Source organism: Microplitis demolitor, chromosome 8, assembly GCF_026212275.2.
Source record: "Microplitis demolitor isolate Queensland-Clemson2020A chromosome 8, iyMicDemo2.1a, whole genome shotgun sequence".
Classification (NCBI taxonomy): Eukaryota; Metazoa; Arthropoda; class Insecta; order Hymenoptera; family Braconidae; genus Microplitis; species Microplitis demolitor.
Window position 1 is genome coordinate 529,501 of NC_068552.1, and position 18,694 is coordinate 548,194.

Below are 18,694 nucleotides of genomic sequence, written 5' to 3' on the forward strand. Positions count from 1 at the left end.
GTTTTTTGACTCGATACTCTTTCAAGTTGACAGCAAATATACGTCAACTTATGTTTTCAAGTTCTCGGACTACATTACATAGTACAAATTATCAGCAAGTTGACTACGAAACTTGCTAACAATTTGAAATTCAAGCCCGACTACAGATTTCGGTTTTGAATTTTAAACTTGACTTCAGTTTGCAGTCAAAGTGCCGAGAATTAATTTAACATACATGCGCAGACTAAAATTATCAACTTCCGGATTAAATATTTGTATTTTGACGTTATCGATCATAAATTAATTAAATAAAAATTTAAACATTACAATAATTAATATTTATTTTTTTTAATCTTAAAATTAATTGTAACCGGAAATTTTTGTAACTGTTTAAAATAAAATTTTATTTATTAAACAGTAAGAGATTCAAATAGAGGTCACTGCGATCTCTCAACTGAATTATCTCTCAATGGCCGTCACACATTTTCCGGCTTCTGTTCCAACAAGTTTTGCGGCATTTATCACTTACAGTAATTACTTGTAGTAAAACGTTTCTCAATTTCCACCGATCATTTTAATTTATTCAAAAAAGGTATGTATTTAATTTATAACACTATCAAATATTTTAATTCATTAAATAGTATCTCATTACTTAATTAATTAAATAATTAACTATATCGTATTATTTTGTACTTGGGTTAAAAATCGATGGCGTGCTACACGTGGTCGAGAAAATATTTAATACTTTGAAATTAATTGAATTTTATTTATATAAATAAATTTATGTAATTAAATAATTCAAATATTTAAATAATATTTTTGAATAATCAAAATTTTTTTGTTACAGATTAAGGTCTTTGTGTTATAAACAGAAAAAAAAAATGGCGATTCCTAAAGGCGCACAAAAAGCGGGTAAAGTGCAACCGGCAAAGTCGATTCAGGAGGGTCAGATTAAAAAAAATAAAAAACCTAAATTCAAGCAAACGCCTAAAGGGAAAGTTCAACTGATTCACAATAAAAAAAATGGCAACGCTAATTCTCAGAAAATAGTCGAGAATAATTCACCTAAAAAATCAATTAAAACTGAGGTTAATAATTCAAACAAAAAACAAGTCAACAATAAAAACTCACCGAATAATTCAACTAAGAAACAAGCCCAGAAGAAAAAAAATGAGGCTTCAAAAAAAGTAAAAGAAGAGGAAGAAGATTCTGATGATGACATCAATGAAGGAATTTCTATACCTGAAGATGTGAGTGGCTTGGAAGAAGATGATGACGACGATGATGATGATGATGAGTCGTCTGATGATCAAAAAGTAAATCTTTTAGGCGAGAGCTTAGCTGAGGATTCTGATGACGATGATGATGATTTCGAAGCAGACAGCGACGCAGAAGAATCAACTAAAGCTAAGAAAGGAGTAAAAATGTTTAAAGGACTGAAGGCTGAGGTTAAAAAAGAATCTGAGGAAGAGGACGATGATGATGACGATGATGACGACGACGACGATGACGATGATGATGATGATGATGATGATGATGATGATGATGAAGAAATGGATCAGAGTGAAACGTCTTTGAATGTGTCTATGAATACAGATGATGGTGAGGAGGATGACGATGATGACGACGACGACGAGGATGATGATGATGAAGACGATGATGACGATGATGATGATAGCGAAGATGATGCACCAGGATTGAAAGATCTTCTTGGCAACAGTTTAGTTGATGAAGATGATGATGAAGATTTTGAAGGCAATGACGACGATGATGATGAGGATGAAGACATTGATGAAAGTGAAGACGAAGAAGATGAGCCTCAGAACACCAGTACACAAAGTAACAACTCATCATCCCTTTCTACAGGATCTACAGACGAAGCAAATCGATTAAGTGCCGAAGAAAAAGCAGATCAAGATAAAAGATCTATCTACGTCGGTAATGTCCCCAATGACATTAAAGAGTCACGTCTGAAGGCCGAATTTAATAAGTTTGGTCCGATTCAAAGTCTTCGTGTGAGAGGCGTCGTTCCAGAATCTCCAAAGATGTCTTTCAAAGTAGCTGCTATCAAGAAGAAGTTCCACAAGAAATGCAAGACTATCTGTGTATATATCATATATAAGTCTGAAGAGTCTGCTATTAAAGCGCTGTCGATGAATGGAAAACAGCTTGAAGGAAATTATTTGAGAGTTGACCGAGTTAAGCAAGAGAAAAAAAGGGACCCAAAAAAATCAGTATTTGTGGGCAATTTACCTTTTGGTAAGTAAAATACCTGTTACAGTTTACAAATTTATCTTACATTCCTTAGACCAGACTTTTGGCGAGTAGTTGGATATTAATTAAAAGTTTAAATATTTTTATTATAGATACTGAAGATAATGAACTTTGGGAAATGTTCCTCAAGTGTGGGAAAATAGAAGATGTCAGGACAGTAAGAGACAGAATGACAGGTGCATGCAGAGGAATTGCCTACATAAACTTCAAATCTGAAGATGCTGCAACTTTGGCCCTTGATATCAATGGTACAGAATTACGTACTCGTGAAATACGAGTACAGCGCTATCAGCCACAGAGTCCATCTAATTCCAATAAAAAAACTGGTCAAAAGCGGAGCTTCAAACAAAGACACCGAGACAATTCTCCTAAAAAAGCCAAGACTAATGACAACGTGAGTATTTAAATATGTTTTTTACTAATTGAATTTATTAATGTAAGTATGATTAATTATTGATTAATTTATTGTAGGCTGGAAGTGAGGACTCAGGAAAACCTAAAGGAATGAAAAAAGCAAAAAAACCACAGGATTCAAGCGAGGCAACTTCCAATGATGATTCATTCCAAGGTCAAACAGCAGATGCTAAAAAGAAGGGGAAGAAATTTAACAAATTTGAAAAGAAGAAGAAGAACATGGCTGGAAAATTAATGTCTAAGCCGAAAAAGCCAATTTCTTAGTAAGATAATATTTAGAGTTGCATTTTATATTTTAACTTTTTATTCTCATATTTAATTATATATGGTTAGAAAAAGGTTTTTGTCTCAATTTAAAAAAAAAACATAAATGGACTGTATATAATTTTATTTTGAATGATTTTTTATTTTATAAGAATAAAAAAAAAGAAAAATTAATTAAGGTCATAAATATTAATTTTTATTTTTATTTGATAGTTTTTTTTTAATTTGTAATTGTTGTGGCAAGTACATGTCATTATTTGTAGCACATTCCTGACAAAATCGTTTACTATAAAAAATACTGCAACCTAAACATACAGATTTATTACACACTGAACAATCACCACCAATTATTAGTACTTCGCCTCTGTTAGGTAAACAAAACGGATCTTTCATAATATAACATTCTTCTTTATAAGATATATCTCGTGCAAAAGGTGGTTTGCTACCTTTGTAATTATATTTTTCAGTTAATAAACAAAAACAACATTTAAATATACCGCCCAAGTCTTGTTTTGTCTCGTTTATTTTACAATTCACTGAATTACTTTCAGATTTTATAACATTTGATGATGAAGTTTCTGGATCCATCCTAAACAACAGGCAAATTAATTTATTCATTTAGATAAAAATAAAAAAAAATATTAGGTAAATAAATAAAAAATACATAGTAAAAATTATTGTATTAAAAATTTTTAACGCAGACTATTTGTGTTAAAATTTCAATACAAACTTCGGGAAATATGAAAAGTAAATTTAACTCTTTTTGGATGTCAGTGACGGCACTAAAAAAATCTCAACTTGCATTTTATTTTTGAAAATTCGAAAATGTTTATTTGTACCAATATATTTATTGTATTATAAATTGAAAACAAAATTTTTTTTAAATAACACTGCAATGTGTTAATTTAATGGACTTTTTTAACACAATATTTTTTACTGCGTACGTGAAACAAAAATTTAAAATTGTTCTTTTATTATTATAAATTAACATATGTATACATTAAGTATTAATTGTTTAATTACTTTTTAAAAAATGAATAATTAAATGACAATTATTTTTCATTTAAATAATATCTTTATTTTCCTTCATCAACTTTCAATTTATCTTTCTGACTATCTATTGGCCACCAATAAGGTTTACATATATTTAGTGATTTATTTAAAATACTCAAACTACTAGCACTTTTAGCTTCAATAATTCTCATTAATCCCAACCCATATTTATTTACAACCCCACGAAATTTACCAACAGATTTTCCATTATCATCAACAATATTTTCGTCATAATTTATGTTATCTACAACTGTTTCGTTAAATATCAAAGGCATCAGCCGCTTTCTTACTACTCCTGTATGATGTGTCCGAGCGGTCAGCTCTTGGCCAATATAACATCCTTTGTGAAAACTAATTCCATGCAAATAATCCCCATTTATTTCTAAAGGAAACGCTTTACCAGGTGGTAAATCTATCGTGCCCTCAGCTATTCCTAATCTATATCTCATTTCCCTGTAACTCAGCGAATTTTTATCTATCGAAATACCGGGAATTAAATTTTTTATAATTTCATCTTCAGTTACATTTTTATCACTTAAAATTCTATACCCTAGTTTAGATATTCTCGGGTCTGTGTACATGATGATATTATCAATAGATTTACTTGTCTTACTATTCAATGATCCACATGGAATTATTTCGCCCTCCAACGCATTCTTTTTATTTGGCGACTTTATTTCTGTAGCATTTAAATTTAAATTTGTGTCAAACAAAACCCAAACTTTCATCTTATCGATCATCGACTCTACATCTATTTTACGACGTACTCTAAACATTATTAGATGTCTCTGCAATGCATCTATTACATCTAAATCACATTCAATAAAATAAGTTTCCTCATCAAATCCTTTGTACACAATAGTATCATACAGTACTCTGCCTTTGGTATTTAAAAATAGCGCATAAATATTTGTAACGCCATCATCAAAATGCTTCATGTCATTTGTTATTAATCCTTGTAAAAAATAAGATACTTCTTTACCTTTTACTTTAAGTAAATTCCGGTTATTCAAATGCTCCAATACATGTAATTTTTGTGACGTGCTATTTAATCGCAAATTATTTTTAATTACATGTTTACTTAATAATAATTTTTTTTGTCTAATCCCAATTAATGGTATCCTGGACATTTTTATCATTTTATTTGCACATTTTTTTTTACTTTCCTTTATAACGATTACTAAATATTTTACAAAAATATTTTATTAATTATAAATTATATACTTAATTAAATAATGAGAAAAACATATTTGAATTTTTACTTACATGATAATTTAAAAATTTATTTCAAGTGATTGTTTATCGATATGTCAAATATTTTATTTTTTAAAATATATTTTATGTTATAACCAATAACACATAAATTACTTTTATTTGCAGACTAGATAAAAGTAATTTTAAAAAATAATTTAATTTTATTGGTTATGCTGAACTATGAACTAAAATTCTTAAGCACGAGAGTAAACTTCGGGTGTTTTCGGTTTTTACCACTGTGGATCTTTGCACGACGAATTTATAAGATTCCGATGATACGGATAATCAATCAAATTTTGCTGACACAGTTTTAATTTTGAAAAATTTTTATACTTTACTTCAGAAATATATGAATTCAAAATTTCAATGTGATACTGGAGTTAACGGACGTCTATTAATTTTTGAATTTTTTTTAAAACGATAAATTATAAAAAAAAAATATCTCAAAAAATTGCACCTGTAGTTCTTTGAATTTTCTACATGTGCATATTTTTAGTTTTTTTTTTTTTTTTGTAATTAATTGTTTTGAAAAATAATCAAAAAATTATTAGACGTCAGTTGACTTCAGTATCATCAATATTTCATAGTATAGAATTTAAAAAATTATTACAAAAAAAAACCAAGACTCATTTGTATGATAGATAAAAACTAGACTTCATATATATTTATATTTATCGTAGTAAACTAATATATATTATAATTATTTAAAAACTTGATAAAATATAAACGAAAATAAAAAAATGAATAAACGCACTTTTATTCAATTTTTATAAATTAAATATATTTGCAGAAATATTTATTTTTTTTTATATTTTGTACAGATAAAAAATTTAATTAATCCATCAAGTATTAAATTTACAAGGCACTGATATTATTATATATAAATATATATATATCTATTATTGTATCGAACATACTGTTGATTTAGATAATGGAAGAGTTGGGTAATTGTTATTGAGAATCGATTTTTTAGTAGGATGCCTTTTTACAATTCTTTTTACCATTGGCATATCAACAGTATCACCTATTTCAGCTGTAATAATTGGTTTATGAAAATCTTGGTCCACTCTCGTTAATTGTACACCCAATACTTTGGCGGCGAGGTTTGCAATTGACAAGGCTACCTGAAACAAAGCCAATATCATTTATAAAATAAAATAATCGACAAAAGATTGGCGAAAAAAGTAAAAGAGAATACCGCTTCACCCGTTCGTGCAGACATGTCATAATAAATAAAACCTTTATCTGCAGCATATCGATGAGATTTATCTCGTTTAACAGTCCTTTGATGTTCCATATCACATTTATTTCCAACAATTACCATTAATGGTTTATTTTCTTCTTGCTTATCATTTATTTCATTTATTGCAGTAATCCAATCTTCGAGAATATCAAAGCTCGAGCTGTTTGTCACGTCGTAAACTAAAAGAATAATCTAAAATATTCAATTACATAAACTTTTTAGCAAATAATATTAAAATTATAATAAATGTATATAAATATGTCCATAGTAACATTCTTCAGAAAGTTTTACAATCTGTATCTTCAGTCTTTGGCAAGTCTGAGGTAAGACACTTAGTTCGTCTATTACTGCAGACTGTTTCTACAGATTTCCGTAAGTCTTTAAGAAGAGTCTTAAGCAAAACTTGATGAAATCTTCTTCAAGTCTTGCTGAAGACATTCATCAACTAACTTGTTTAAAACAATGCTACTAAAGTATTTAATTACCTCCGCACAGTATACATATTTATCTAACATAGCTCCTCGTAACGAAAGACCACCAACATCCCATACATAAATGTTAACATTTTTATATGGACCCAAAGAAAGATTTTTCACAAAAAAATCAATTCCAGCGGTTGGAGTATACTGTCTTGTAAATTCATCATTGCAAAACCTCGTCGCTATACTTGTCTGAACAATAAAATCTATAATTTAAATTCTTTATATTTTTTTAAACATTATTTTAATTAAATTGTGTCGTAAAATTTAAATGACCAAAATTAAACAAGTTTTTGAAATAAAAAAGTCAACTTACTTTACCGGCACCGGAATCTCCAACCAAAACAACTTTCAATTCTTTTATTCGTAAATCATCATCCAATTCATTCATTTTTACGCGGAAAAAGTTATGTTTGAAATTAAACGTACACTCAATGCAACATAAAACTCTACTGAGTGAATCGACCACTCAACAAAGACTTTTTTCATCGCTCTGCATGAATAAATTACCATACAATCGATATTAGTATTACTTGCGTGACGATTTGTGTCAATCTAGTAGGGAGTATATGTGGCTAAGAACAACCCTGTTCGTACATCGCAATATATATAAAACAATAAATGCGCTTGCGCTTTATTCATCACCGCGTATGTAGATAATAGAAAATATCATGATATACTTACACACCATTTTAAAAATATACAACAAATATATACTAAATATATTGTAATGAAAAAATATGAAATAGTAGATAATTAATTATTGAAATATAGTATTTTTATTAATTACTCTCATAATAATCTCAAAATAAACCCAAAATTATTGTCGAAATGAAATATGTATAGGCAATAATTATTTAAAAGCAAATTTATATAAAGTTTATAAAAACTCAAATCAATTAAAGATCAAGTCTTTATAATTCTGCAACAGGTAGTAGTTAGTAACTCTGGAGCATGTTGTCGTACGAACAACAGTAGTTCTGTCTGCACGCTCAAAGTTTGCTTTTACTACTTCGTAATATCTTCCATCACTGCAATTAATTAATCAATATAATTCATTGATATTATTATTATTATTATTATTATTATATATTTTTACCTGAGTACAAGGCACTTGAGTTTAATGCATTTCACACGTAGAACATCAATTGCTTTCTGACTTTTATCTGAAAAACGAAGATTCTCAGGATCCCAACGTAATTCCAGTCGTTCTAAGTTTGGACAATTATTTGCAATACCGTCCATTAATTGATCTACGTGAATATTTACTCCGAGTCTTTCTTGTGTTCCCATAACAAGAATTCTAAAAATAATATTTTTATTGAAATAGAAAATATATATACGTATACACTGCAAAAAAATTGGGAGTAAATACGGATTTTATTTACTGCAAATTTTTTACAATGTATATGTATAAAAATATGATGAAACTTACTTGGCATTTGTCAGTATTGGCAATACGCTTTGCCAAAGTTGATCAGTAATGTGCGGCATACCAGACAGTGCAATACCCCATAATTGATGGCCATATCGTGAAAGAAATTTATGCAAAGCATCATCTGTAAGATTGTCGGAACTAGAAAGATCAAGTGCTATTAAATTTCTCGGATTTCCTGCATCCGCCCAAGCTTTCAGAACACTGTCATTGAGGCCATTCAACTGTCCAGCACTTAAAAATCTTAGACCCGGAATTCTCGTTAACATATCAATCAAACATTCAGTTGACAAATCCGTTGCCGTAATATCTAATTCTTGGACACTTGACTTTTCCCATTCAACCTGCATGACGTAGTCACTTTGAAGGTCTAAAAGTTACACCTCCAAGTCCTTAATGATTGTATTTAAATGTTTATAAATTTTTTTAGTAATTAATGTATTTTTATTTCTTACTAGTTCCTTGCATAAGAAGGCATTTTAATCGTCTACTCCTTTGGAATAATGTCTTCATAGTTGATCCAGTAACTTTTGAACAAAAATTAACCGCCAAACATTCAAGTTGGATACAGTTTGATGAAAATGCATCAATATGTGAATCATCCACAAAGTTTATCCCATACAAATTAATTACACGAAGATTTGGAGTTGCTGATTTTAATTTATGGACGTTTATTACTTCATAAATTTCTTCTTCTTCTTCTTCAATTTTCTCATATGTACCTAAATTTATTTTTTTAAATTTATTTCCATGAAAATTATTATTCTGTCAATCTATTTATTTATTAACATACTATTACCAATTAAATGAAGAATTTCAAGGCCATTGATAAAATTGTATATTTTTCTCATGAAACCTTCCATGAATATAACTTCGGATAAACATATACACATGTATTTAAGTTTTGTTGGAAATGCTTGCATTTCAGAAAAATCATGGAGCTGCATCGCAGTTGAAAAATCCAAAAGCATGGCAGTTAAGTTTGGACACTTATTGGCTAATTCATGCAGTACAGTGTGAGTAATAAGTTCAATTGGCAATTCGATATATCGTAGTGAAGCTCCGAAACGTACACTAGTTACAAAAAAAAAAAAATACTACAATTATATTAACTTTTTTTATAATAGTAATTTATTAACTTTATTTAAACACCCGTACACTCGAAGAAATTGGGAGTGAATTCGAAATTAATGTGGATTTTAATTAAATCTGAATGTTATTTCTCATCAAAGAAGTTGTGGAAAATTATTTTGACTTATAATTTTATATAAATATAAATAATGATTTATCAATACCTTATAAGTTGCAGAAGCATTTCAAGTGAATTGACATGAAGTCCACTGACTTCAGGTCTCAAAGAAACATGTGTCCATAATCTTGTATCATAAGCTATTTGTCGCCAACGTTTACAAACACGAGCTAGTCGACAAATTTCACGATGAGACAAGTATGCAAAAATATTGAGAATTACTTTATCAGGTAATTTTTCGATAGTCTGAAATTGTTCAAGTCAATGAAAATAATTTTTCCAGTTAATGTTTCAATTAAATTTTTTAAAAATGAATATTTTTTTTTTTTTTTTTTTTTTTTTTTAAATAATAACGATAGGATCTAAGTGAACTTACAGTACTTGCAAATCTACTTTTAATAACACCACCTTCTTCAACATACATTTGCGAAGTCTCCAACGCAATTTGTCCCCAAACATCAACACCTCCCAGATCCATTTTTTAATTAATTTTATTTTTACAATTAACAGAAAAAAAATTTATTAAATAATAATTTTTGTTATGAATTTTTAAAGAAACGCCCACACAAAAATTAAATTAACAAACACTAGATTTCAAGGGAACGTGCACCCGCTGCAATATTCGAAGGAATCCGACAAGTTTCTATTTAATTGCGCAAGCGTGAGTACTAAATATATACAAAGACGTTGGTTAAACTTAATTTTAAACCTCAACGGGATTTATCTAGGCATACTTATAATTCACATCATCGTGCTATTTTCTTTTTTAGTAAAACTTATTAATTTTTCATACTCTATTTCTCATAATGACCATAAATTTACTGTCAATTAGATTTTTGTTTCCAATACTTGATCAAATGTATCAATAATTAATATTATAACATTTGTTTTAAAATAATAAATATTTGAAATTATTTTTAAAAATTTACAATTGCATATTTTCTCTATACTAGACACATTAAATTTAATAAATTATATTCTAGACATATATCTAGAGATGTCAAGATGCCAAAATGATGAATCGTATGAAGCCCATTCATTGCGGTGAATGAATTTATTATAAATGATAGAGGATTTTACTTTAATTAAAAAACTTCATTAATATAAAAAGGGAATTTTTTTCAACATGCAGGAGATTTAAAAATAATAAGACAATTATAAAAGTTAGTTACCGCTAAATTTTTTCTGCGAGTACTATTTCTAAGGTCATCTCTTGATATTGCGGAAGTGGCATGTTCTAATACATTTAATTGATTCCAAACGCTCATTATGAAAGGACGAAGAGATCACAGCAGTCATTAATTATTAACTAAATAATTTTATAAATTAATAAACTAATGTCACTACCTAACACACTATAAAATTTTTTATTTTTTAGCAAAATTTCTTTGTGCAAGATAATAAAGTAATAGTGTAGAATTAAAATATAAATTGCAGAAAGATAAATTGGTTCGATTAGAATTGAAGATTTTTCAAATGCAGTCAAAGTTTTTTCCACAAATAAATTTAATTGATATTTTTGTTAAGTATAAGTTATTTTAATAAACACCAGAAATATTAGGATAATGGAAATTCAAAAATTTTTGAAAATTCAAACATACGTATATTTTATTCTTAAGATGTTTTTGTAGAAAATTTTGTGTTCAACAAGTGTCGATTATTTTTCTTAAAATTTTGTTTTAAATTACTTAAACGGGAAATCGAATTTTCGATGAGCTATGTCTGTAATTGTCTTAGATTTTTTTTTCCGTCAGGAAAAATATTTTTTTTTTTTTTTTATTATAAACTATTACTTTTTTAACTTGCACAAAAAAAACTGTTACTCAAAAATAAAAAACCCTAATATACACAAGTACGTTTCTGTATATTAGAAAGAAAATTTAAAAAGATACTTTAGCTCATTTCACAATTGTCACTCTTCTGGGCCCAGATGGTTTATTTTTGACTATTTAAATACTCTACAAAGCACCAATATTTATATTTTTTTATAAATCATGTAATTTCCTTAAGTTGAAATAAATTTATATTTTATTCTGTTTACTGTTTATTTACTCATTGTCTTTGTACCTTATGGTTTGTAATTAAAATAAGGGATAATTAACTATCATAAAAACAGTATAAAAAAAGTTTGTTGCAGAAAAATTTGAAAAAAATTTCTTGATTATTAGAAATAAAATGAAAACTGAAAATTTATTTGTTAAAATATTGGTCTTTGTTCTTTGAGTTAATTGACCGATGGTTAACGAACGATGTTTGCGACTGACTTGTTTCTCATTAGTTATAAATACGTTGGCAAGTTTCCAGAACGGGACGTCTTCTTCGACGTTTTTTGAAGGATTGATTATTACCGGGCTTTTATGGAAGAAAAATATATAATTTTGTTCTCTGCTGTAAGCTCTTACAAGACCCAACTCTCATACTATTTATACACCTCACTGACAATATGATTCTTAGGCGGGAAGTTATTTATTTTATAAAAATTCAAATTATTGTTCCTCAAACTGATACATATTTCCAATTAATTCTAATATACAAAAATTTTAGTAAAAATTCATGAGAATAATTAAACAAGGCGTCTACTGATACACTGTGAAAAATTTCCATTAAATTTTACTATGGGTGCATTGTAACCCCGGACCATAAGAAAACTGGTACAAATTTTACAAGTGTCCCATAGTAAACGTATGCGCATAGGTCCCAATCATGTCATCTGCGCATACCATTTACTATGGGACCCTTGTAAATTTTGTACCAGTTTTCTTATGGTCCGGGGTTACAATGCGCCCATAGTAAAATTTGTTGAAAATTTTTCACAGTGTAGACTTTTCAGCTGAGATGTTTCGTTTATTTACAGGAAATATTAGAATTTTTAACAGTTTTTTCTATTTCTTTATATATATTGCTACTTTATACAAGATAATATTTGTTCCTTTAAATTTCCTTATGAATTTTTATTAAAATATCACATAACATCGAGAAATTTATCATTACATTAGTATAATACTAATAAAATGAATTTTAGATTTTTAAAAATTTTTCTAAATATTTTTTACTGCTTATTAAAAACTGATAAACAATAACTCTTACCGTAGTACTACGTGGTACTATTATTACAAATCCATCATTCTCTTTTTCCTGATAATTTAACTGTTGAAGTGCAGCTTCAACATTTAATACATTCCAATTAGACATTCTTCGCAAATCCATGGTAACTAAATTATGGCAAATCTCTTATTGTATACAAGTCAAAAAGTTTGAGCAAAATATAATGAAAATATTCAAAATTGAAACATATCCTTTTTATCAGTAATGTTTCTTATGTTTTTTTTTTAAATCATTATCAGTGTTAAAGAAATTTCAGTACAAAATTACTAATGAACACAATTTTCTTCATTAAGAGATAGTAAAATTTGAAGTAAAAAAAATTCTACTCTTAACGTAAAATCTCGAGGAATTCTTACTGTTACTAAAGCAAAAAATACACTGAAATCAGTTTTCAAGCTATCCAGAAATAGAATCACTGGATAGCTGCTACTTTTATGATCGGAAGATTTTTTTTGTTTAGTCGTAGGAGGGAATTGTTTTTGAAATCTAAAAATAATTTCATTAACGTTCATTCAACTAATTTTTTAAAATTTACGTTGCGTCGTACTCGATGATTATTCCTATTGATTCAAACGCAACATTAGTTAAAACAGTTTTTTTGAGTTAATTATAAGAAAAAAAAATGATTTAATCAATACTCCGAAGATTAATAAAATAAAATTGTTCTCATGCCAAAAATGTTAGATATAAATTTTGACAATAAGCAATCTAATTAATTAAGTTATTCAGCATGTTTTTTTTTTTTAATTTTTGACTTACCATCAAATGAAAGCTTTTTCTGTTGTTGATTGATTTTTTAGACAAATGGATTTTTAGAAAGTCCATTTTCTATTGAAACAATCAATAGAATATCAATTTTTTCGCACACGAAATTAACATTAATTTCTGTTAATTAATGATCGATCTGAAATACTAAGATTTGTTTCACTTAAATTTCATTTCAATCAATACACTGATAATTAATACTTTTGTCTTCTAATTGGTAATTGACTCTTTTTCTACTATTTAAATTTAATTATAAATTTAAATTTTCGCGGGTATATTGCAAGCGCCCCAGTGCGCCGAGCGGAGAATCCGAACAGACCATAGAATCAGTAGAATAAATCTAGCTCGGTGCCATCTATGTTAAAAATTTGAGGTATGCATCGACAAACATAACCCACCCACACACACACATTCATTTATATATTATATATTTAGTTATCACCTATGTCGAAATAATTTTCATGTTTCTCAATGTTTTTGGTATTACTTAATTCATCGAGTGAAGTTTTTAATTTAAAAAAAAAAACTGGTGTGAAAAAAAAATTCTTTAACTATGGAGCCACCCCGAGCTCCCATTGATAATCTTCTAAATGTATTATCGGGCTTCAGTATTGGTCATGAAAAAGCGTTAAAGCAGAGTATTTACAATACAGTTGCATTGTTTCTTCTATGCTTAGTTTGCACTGCCAGTTATGGACTTTACATAATTCTCCAGCCGTTTGTCAAGCCACTAATATGGGCTCTACTTTGTGGCTCAGTTCTTTTTCCATTCAAATTATACATCACAAATGCAGTCAAGTCTTGGTTTGCTGAAGCAGATCATTTTTACGAGCCATTACTCGTAAATCTTGCTATGATACCTATCAGACTGATGGACAAAATTTCAGAGTGTGTTGGGTCATTTCTTTGCAGCCGTATTAAATATGTCAAAATAATTATAATTGCATCTAGTTTACTTGTTACAATCTATTGGTACACGCCCAATATATTGACATGTCTTACTTGGAGACTCATTCAGTTCACCAATTCATTTTTATTTTTATCTGTTACCAACTGCAATATTTACATGGTATAATTCCTTATTCATTTTTTATTGTATAGGAACGGGGCAAAATGGGTACTCAAGAGAGAAAAAGGGGTCTGAGATACAAAAAAAAGAGGATATTTTTGTAATTTTTTTTTTCAGAGTACCTTCGGTATTAAAATTTTCAAAATTTGTGACATTATTAAGCATCATTTCAAGAATATTCCGTGAAATTTTAATTAAAAAATATTTAAAAACAAGCCAGTGGTAGTGGGGAGAGACGAGTCTCCTCAAAAAAAGCCTCCATGCCGTAGGATAACTCATGACTTCATCTAAAGTCAAAAAACCAAAAATATTTCTTTAGTACATCAGTTCATCTTAGATCCGAACGAATGATTTTTTTTTTTTCAATTACGACTTATTTTTTAATTTTTGTGAAAAATCAGTTTTTTGTTTGCACCTTTACCAAAAATTCAAAAATGAATATTTTGTTTTTTCCTCCGTTCAAATCTATAATAAATTTATGTACTAAAGAAATCTTTTTGGTTTTTTTATTTTAGATGTAGCAGTCATGAGTTATCTTACCTGCATGGCGACTTTTTTTTTGACTCGTCTCTCCCCACTACCACTGGCTTATTTTTAAATATTTTTTTATGAAAATTTCGTAAAATATTCTTGAAATTACTCTTAAGAATGTCACAAATTTTGAGATTTTTAATAACGAAAGTACTCTTAAAAAAAAATCACAAAAATATGTTTTTTTTTCTTTGTATTTTAGACCCGTTTCTCTCCTTAAGAAAATTCTTAATTTTCAGTCGCTTAAATACGTTAAAAAACAAACTTTTTTTATAAAATTTTGAGGATATCCTATTTTGCCCCTTTTTCCCTTAATGCAATGTAACTGTAATTAATCAAACCTATTTAATTTTAGGTCAGTACGGTAATGATAGGTTACATATTAATATTGTGTTTTTTCTGGACCAAAGAAAATGCAACTTTATTCAACTACGCATCTTTTGTAATTTGGTTGTCATTTAGCTTATATATATCAAACATACTAGGAGTTTATCAAAACATAATATTTTTTATTTTACAAATATTGTTCATCGTTGGTTTTATCTATGAAATCGTACTTATTTTGGATAGCAAAGAAATCCAAGGAACACCATTAACTTTTACTGAAGCTGTACAGCTAGCATTGACCGGCAATAAAGTATCAAGTCCTGCCGTAAAAGTAGATGAGAATGTGGAACAGGACGAACAGATTTCTTTTATTGAAGGAACATCCACTCCTTTAACTGCTGATCAGAAACAAGACTCCGTTGTAAATAGCAAAAAGCCTTCGCTGAAATTCATCAAACGGGCAATGTCTTTGGACACTGATGCTAGACAAGACACTCTATCAAAATTGAGATCAGATGCTGATAAATCTGCGAGTTATCCAAGCTTTCAAACGTCATTTCACGAACGTTATTTCTTGCGAAAGTTTCGAAACGAATCCAAGATAGAAGATGAAAAAAATAAAACTGATACAGATAAATATATGTACGGGGCGTTGTATTCATGCATAGGAATGTTAATGTGGAAACATAAATGGATTCTAACGATACTCACTGTTCCAATAGCTTGGTATTTTACTAAACAAATAGGAAAGTATTTTGGAGTTTGGGATATCATTCAACGTCGTATAAATAAGTTTGTTCAATTTTTTAAGACGTGGTATTACGAAAGAAGGCATGCGTTGATTCCAGCACACGTTAAAGGATTGTATAAAATTTGTACGATAATTGATAAGGAAATAAGGGAAATATTAAAACGATCTGTTGATGCAGTTGCGACTACTGCTGTCATTTTCTTTTTATTAGTATTTTCTTTTTGCGCGTCACTATTTATAGTCATACAGGTAATTTACATTAATATATTTTATAATATACATCAGCATGATTTAGTCGTTGTCTAATATAAATATGTATGAAGATTAATAATAGTTAAGTTAATTTATTATAAAAGATTTATGCAGAAGGAATGCATCTGATTCAAATAACAGGAGAAATTATCAATACAACGTTAGTTCATAATCCAGACATTGATTGGGTACCTGAACAGTGGGAAAATTCTGTTAATAGCGTTTTAGATAATGCTTATACATACGGCAGAAGTGTTATTGCTGATGGTGTTAAGAATTTAGCCAAAGAATTGGAGCCGTCTAAAGCTGAAATTCTAGAGAAAAAAGTTTTAGAATTGTGGGATCGACTTTACCAGGCCTGGATGATGTCAAATGAAAGCTCGGAGTCAATAGGCCCGACGGTGGACATTGACGCTGCTTATTCAGTGTGGGAAAGTTTGAAAGAAAGTTTCGGAAAAATACCAACTCGTAAGTCCCTTCAGTTTAAAAAGTCTTCATAAATAATTAATTTTATATTTTTACAGAAATTTTTAATATGAGCAGTATCCAAAATTTCGGCAAAGACAATGTGGGCATTTTAATGTCCGTTCTTGACTCGGTATGGAGCATTGTTAAAGGAAACTTATCGATAGTTTTGAGTGTTTTAACAGAATTACTTTACGTTGTTCTTATCAGTGGATCTGCTGTTCTTAGTTTTACTTTGAGCACCGTAAGTATAAGATTGATTTGCATTAATTAATCATCGTATACAATGACAATTATTTTCCAGGTGGTATTTTTCACCACGTTATTTTATCTGCTAAGTTCTAGCGGATATACTTATAAACCTATTGAGCTGATTGCAGTTTTCAGTCCCATCAGCTTCTATCGGTAAGTTTTTGAATATCACACCTCAAGCGTGACACTTAATATTAATGAGTAATTAATAATAGTTTTAGATAAATGATTAAATGATAAATTTTTAAATTATTTAAGATTTGCAGTAGCAGTTCAAGAAGCGGTTATGGAAGTTTTCGCCGCAACTTTCAAGCTCGCGTCATTCTTTGGCATGTGGACATGGCTTATACATAATTTATTTTATGTAAAAATTATTTATTTGCCGTCAGCATTTGCCGCTATATTAGCAGCAGTACCATTTTTAGACGCATATTTTGCGTGCATTCCTGCTGCGATTGAACTTTGGTTTACTCGAGGTCCTATGATTGCGATTCTCTTCTTTCTATTCCACTTTCTACCCTACAATATTGTGATGACCGATTTTTACAAAGAAATCAAGGGGTATTAAATTGTTTATGTTTAAAAATTTTAATTGTCTTATCATTGAAAATATTTATTGTGTTTTTTTTTACAGTGCGGGACATCCTTATTTAACGGGCTTATCAATAGCTGGAGGAATTTTTTGTTTAGGAGTCGAGGGAGCGATTTTCGGTCCCCTTTTGCTTTGTTGTATTATGGTAGCTATAAATCTCAGTCGTCGATACGTCCATTCTCTTTCTGAGGAAACGTTAGATTCATTAAAAAAACAAATGAGTCAAACTAATGAGCAATGCTCACCTTAGAAGTTAAAAAATTAAGCGATACTCTAACAAGCGTACAAGTTACTCATAAAATTCTTTATTTTTATTAAAAAAGATTGCTTAACTTATAAAATATTAATATTTTTAATACTCTAATTTAAAATCTTCAAGGAGCATCAGCTGCGTGTTCTGATGCTGTAATTTCTCTAATTAAAAGCTGCATGCCATTGTCTTACAAGTCAATTTTGTTAATAAAACAATTTAATGTTAGTGAGATGAAATGTAATTTTAAGAATAAAGTCAAGGCTTCCTAATTTTTTAAGAAACTCAAATGTTTTAAAATAAATATTTAAATAAAAATAAAAAAAATATGATGTTGATAATTCAGAGTTGATTTTATTTATATACTAATCATACTTTTTCAGAGCGATACAACTTACGTTGTAATGAAGATTTTTATTTGAAATTTGTTTTACATACTCTTGAAATATTAATAAATAAATGATGAAAAACTCAAAGTTCTATCGTTTCATTGGTCGTCAAGAAAATTCTCAAAAAACGCTTAAAAAACAGACCCTCACGTGGGAATCCCTTTAAGAGTTGCTGTACGGGAGGTTTTGTAAAAAAGACTGGGAATAAATCCAAAAAATTTACTATTAGTCGTAAGATGAATAATAAATAAAGACAGATTTAAATAATATTATTTATTAAACTTAAATAAACTATCAACATA

The 18,694-nt window shown here is 28.8% G+C and overlaps 5 protein-coding genes across 9 annotated transcripts; 2 read left to right on the forward strand and 3 right to left on the reverse strand.

Moving 5' to 3' along the window:
• Positions 1-442: 442 nt before the first annotated feature.
• On the forward strand, positions 443-3,843 carry LOC103576152 (RNA-binding protein 34). Of its 2 annotated transcripts, XM_008556236.2 has the most exons (5): positions 443-571; positions 827-2,238; positions 2,346-2,647; positions 2,725-2,930; positions 3,483-3,843. In XM_008556236.2, coding segments are annotated over exons 2-5 (1,887 nt in total). In that variant the 5' UTR covers positions 443-571; positions 827-860; the 3' UTR covers positions 3,484-3,843. The 2 variants fall into 2 exon arrangements, with proteins under 2 accessions (XP_008554458.1, XP_008554448.1); XM_008556226.2 differs by lacking the exon at positions 3,483-3,843 and having other exon boundaries at positions 2,725-3,105.
• On the reverse strand, positions 3,438-5,471 carry LOC103576135 (putative transferase CAF17 homolog, mitochondrial). The gene is made up of 3 exons (XM_008556193.3): positions 5,251-5,471; positions 3,955-5,164; positions 3,438-3,520 (listed from the first exon to the last, which is right to left on the reverse strand). The coding sequence occupies exon 2, from the start codon at positions 5,121-5,123 to the stop codon at positions 4,008-4,010; it is 1,116 nt and encodes a 371-aa protein (XP_008554415.1). The 5' UTR covers positions 5,124-5,164; positions 5,251-5,471; the 3' UTR covers positions 3,438-3,520; positions 3,955-4,007.
• A 616-nt stretch (positions 5,472-6,087) lies between these two features.
• LOC103576117 (ras-related protein Rab-28) lies at positions 6,088-7,616 on the reverse strand. The gene is made up of 4 exons (XM_014444050.2): positions 7,277-7,616; positions 6,967-7,152; positions 6,437-6,673; positions 6,088-6,362 (listed from the first exon to the last, which is right to left on the reverse strand). Exons 1-4 carry the CDS (start codon positions 7,349-7,351, stop codon positions 6,138-6,140), a joined length of 723 nt encoding a protein of 240 aa, XP_014299536.1. The 5' UTR covers positions 7,352-7,616; the 3' UTR covers positions 6,088-6,137.
• Positions 7,617-7,750: 134 nt separating this feature from the next.
• On the reverse strand, positions 7,751-13,100 carry LOC103576161 (F-box/LRR-repeat protein 7). 4 transcript variants are annotated; one of them, XM_008556275.3, is made up of 8 exons: positions 11,537-12,239; positions 10,817-10,953; positions 9,691-9,890; positions 9,195-9,469; positions 8,851-9,117; positions 8,396-8,765; positions 8,060-8,263; positions 7,751-7,991 (listed from the first exon to the last, which is right to left on the reverse strand). In XM_008556275.3, the coding sequence occupies exons 2-8, from the start codon at positions 10,910-10,912 to the stop codon at positions 7,856-7,858; spliced, it is 1,548 nt and encodes a 515-aa protein (XP_008554497.1). In that variant the 5' UTR covers positions 10,913-10,953; positions 11,537-12,239; the 3' UTR covers positions 7,751-7,855. The 4 variants fall into 4 exon arrangements, with proteins under 4 accessions (XP_008554497.1, XP_053597068.1, XP_008554471.1 ...); XM_053741093.1 differs by having other exon boundaries at positions 10,817-10,999; XM_008556249.2 differs by lacking the exons at positions 10,817-10,953; positions 11,537-12,239 and adding an exon at positions 12,732-13,100.
• Positions 13,101-13,901: 801 nt separating this feature from the next.
• Positions 13,902-18,344, forward strand: LOC103576181 (transmembrane protein 245). The gene is made up of 7 exons (XM_008556289.2): positions 13,902-14,583; positions 15,470-16,441; positions 16,549-16,912; positions 16,969-17,153; positions 17,214-17,314; positions 17,420-17,722; positions 17,796-18,344. The coding sequence occupies exons 1-7, from the start codon at positions 14,068-14,070 to the stop codon at positions 18,001-18,003; spliced, it is 2,649 nt and encodes an 882-aa protein (XP_008554511.1). The 5' UTR covers positions 13,902-14,067; the 3' UTR covers positions 18,004-18,344.
• The last annotated feature ends 350 nt before the right edge of the window (positions 18,345-18,694 follow it).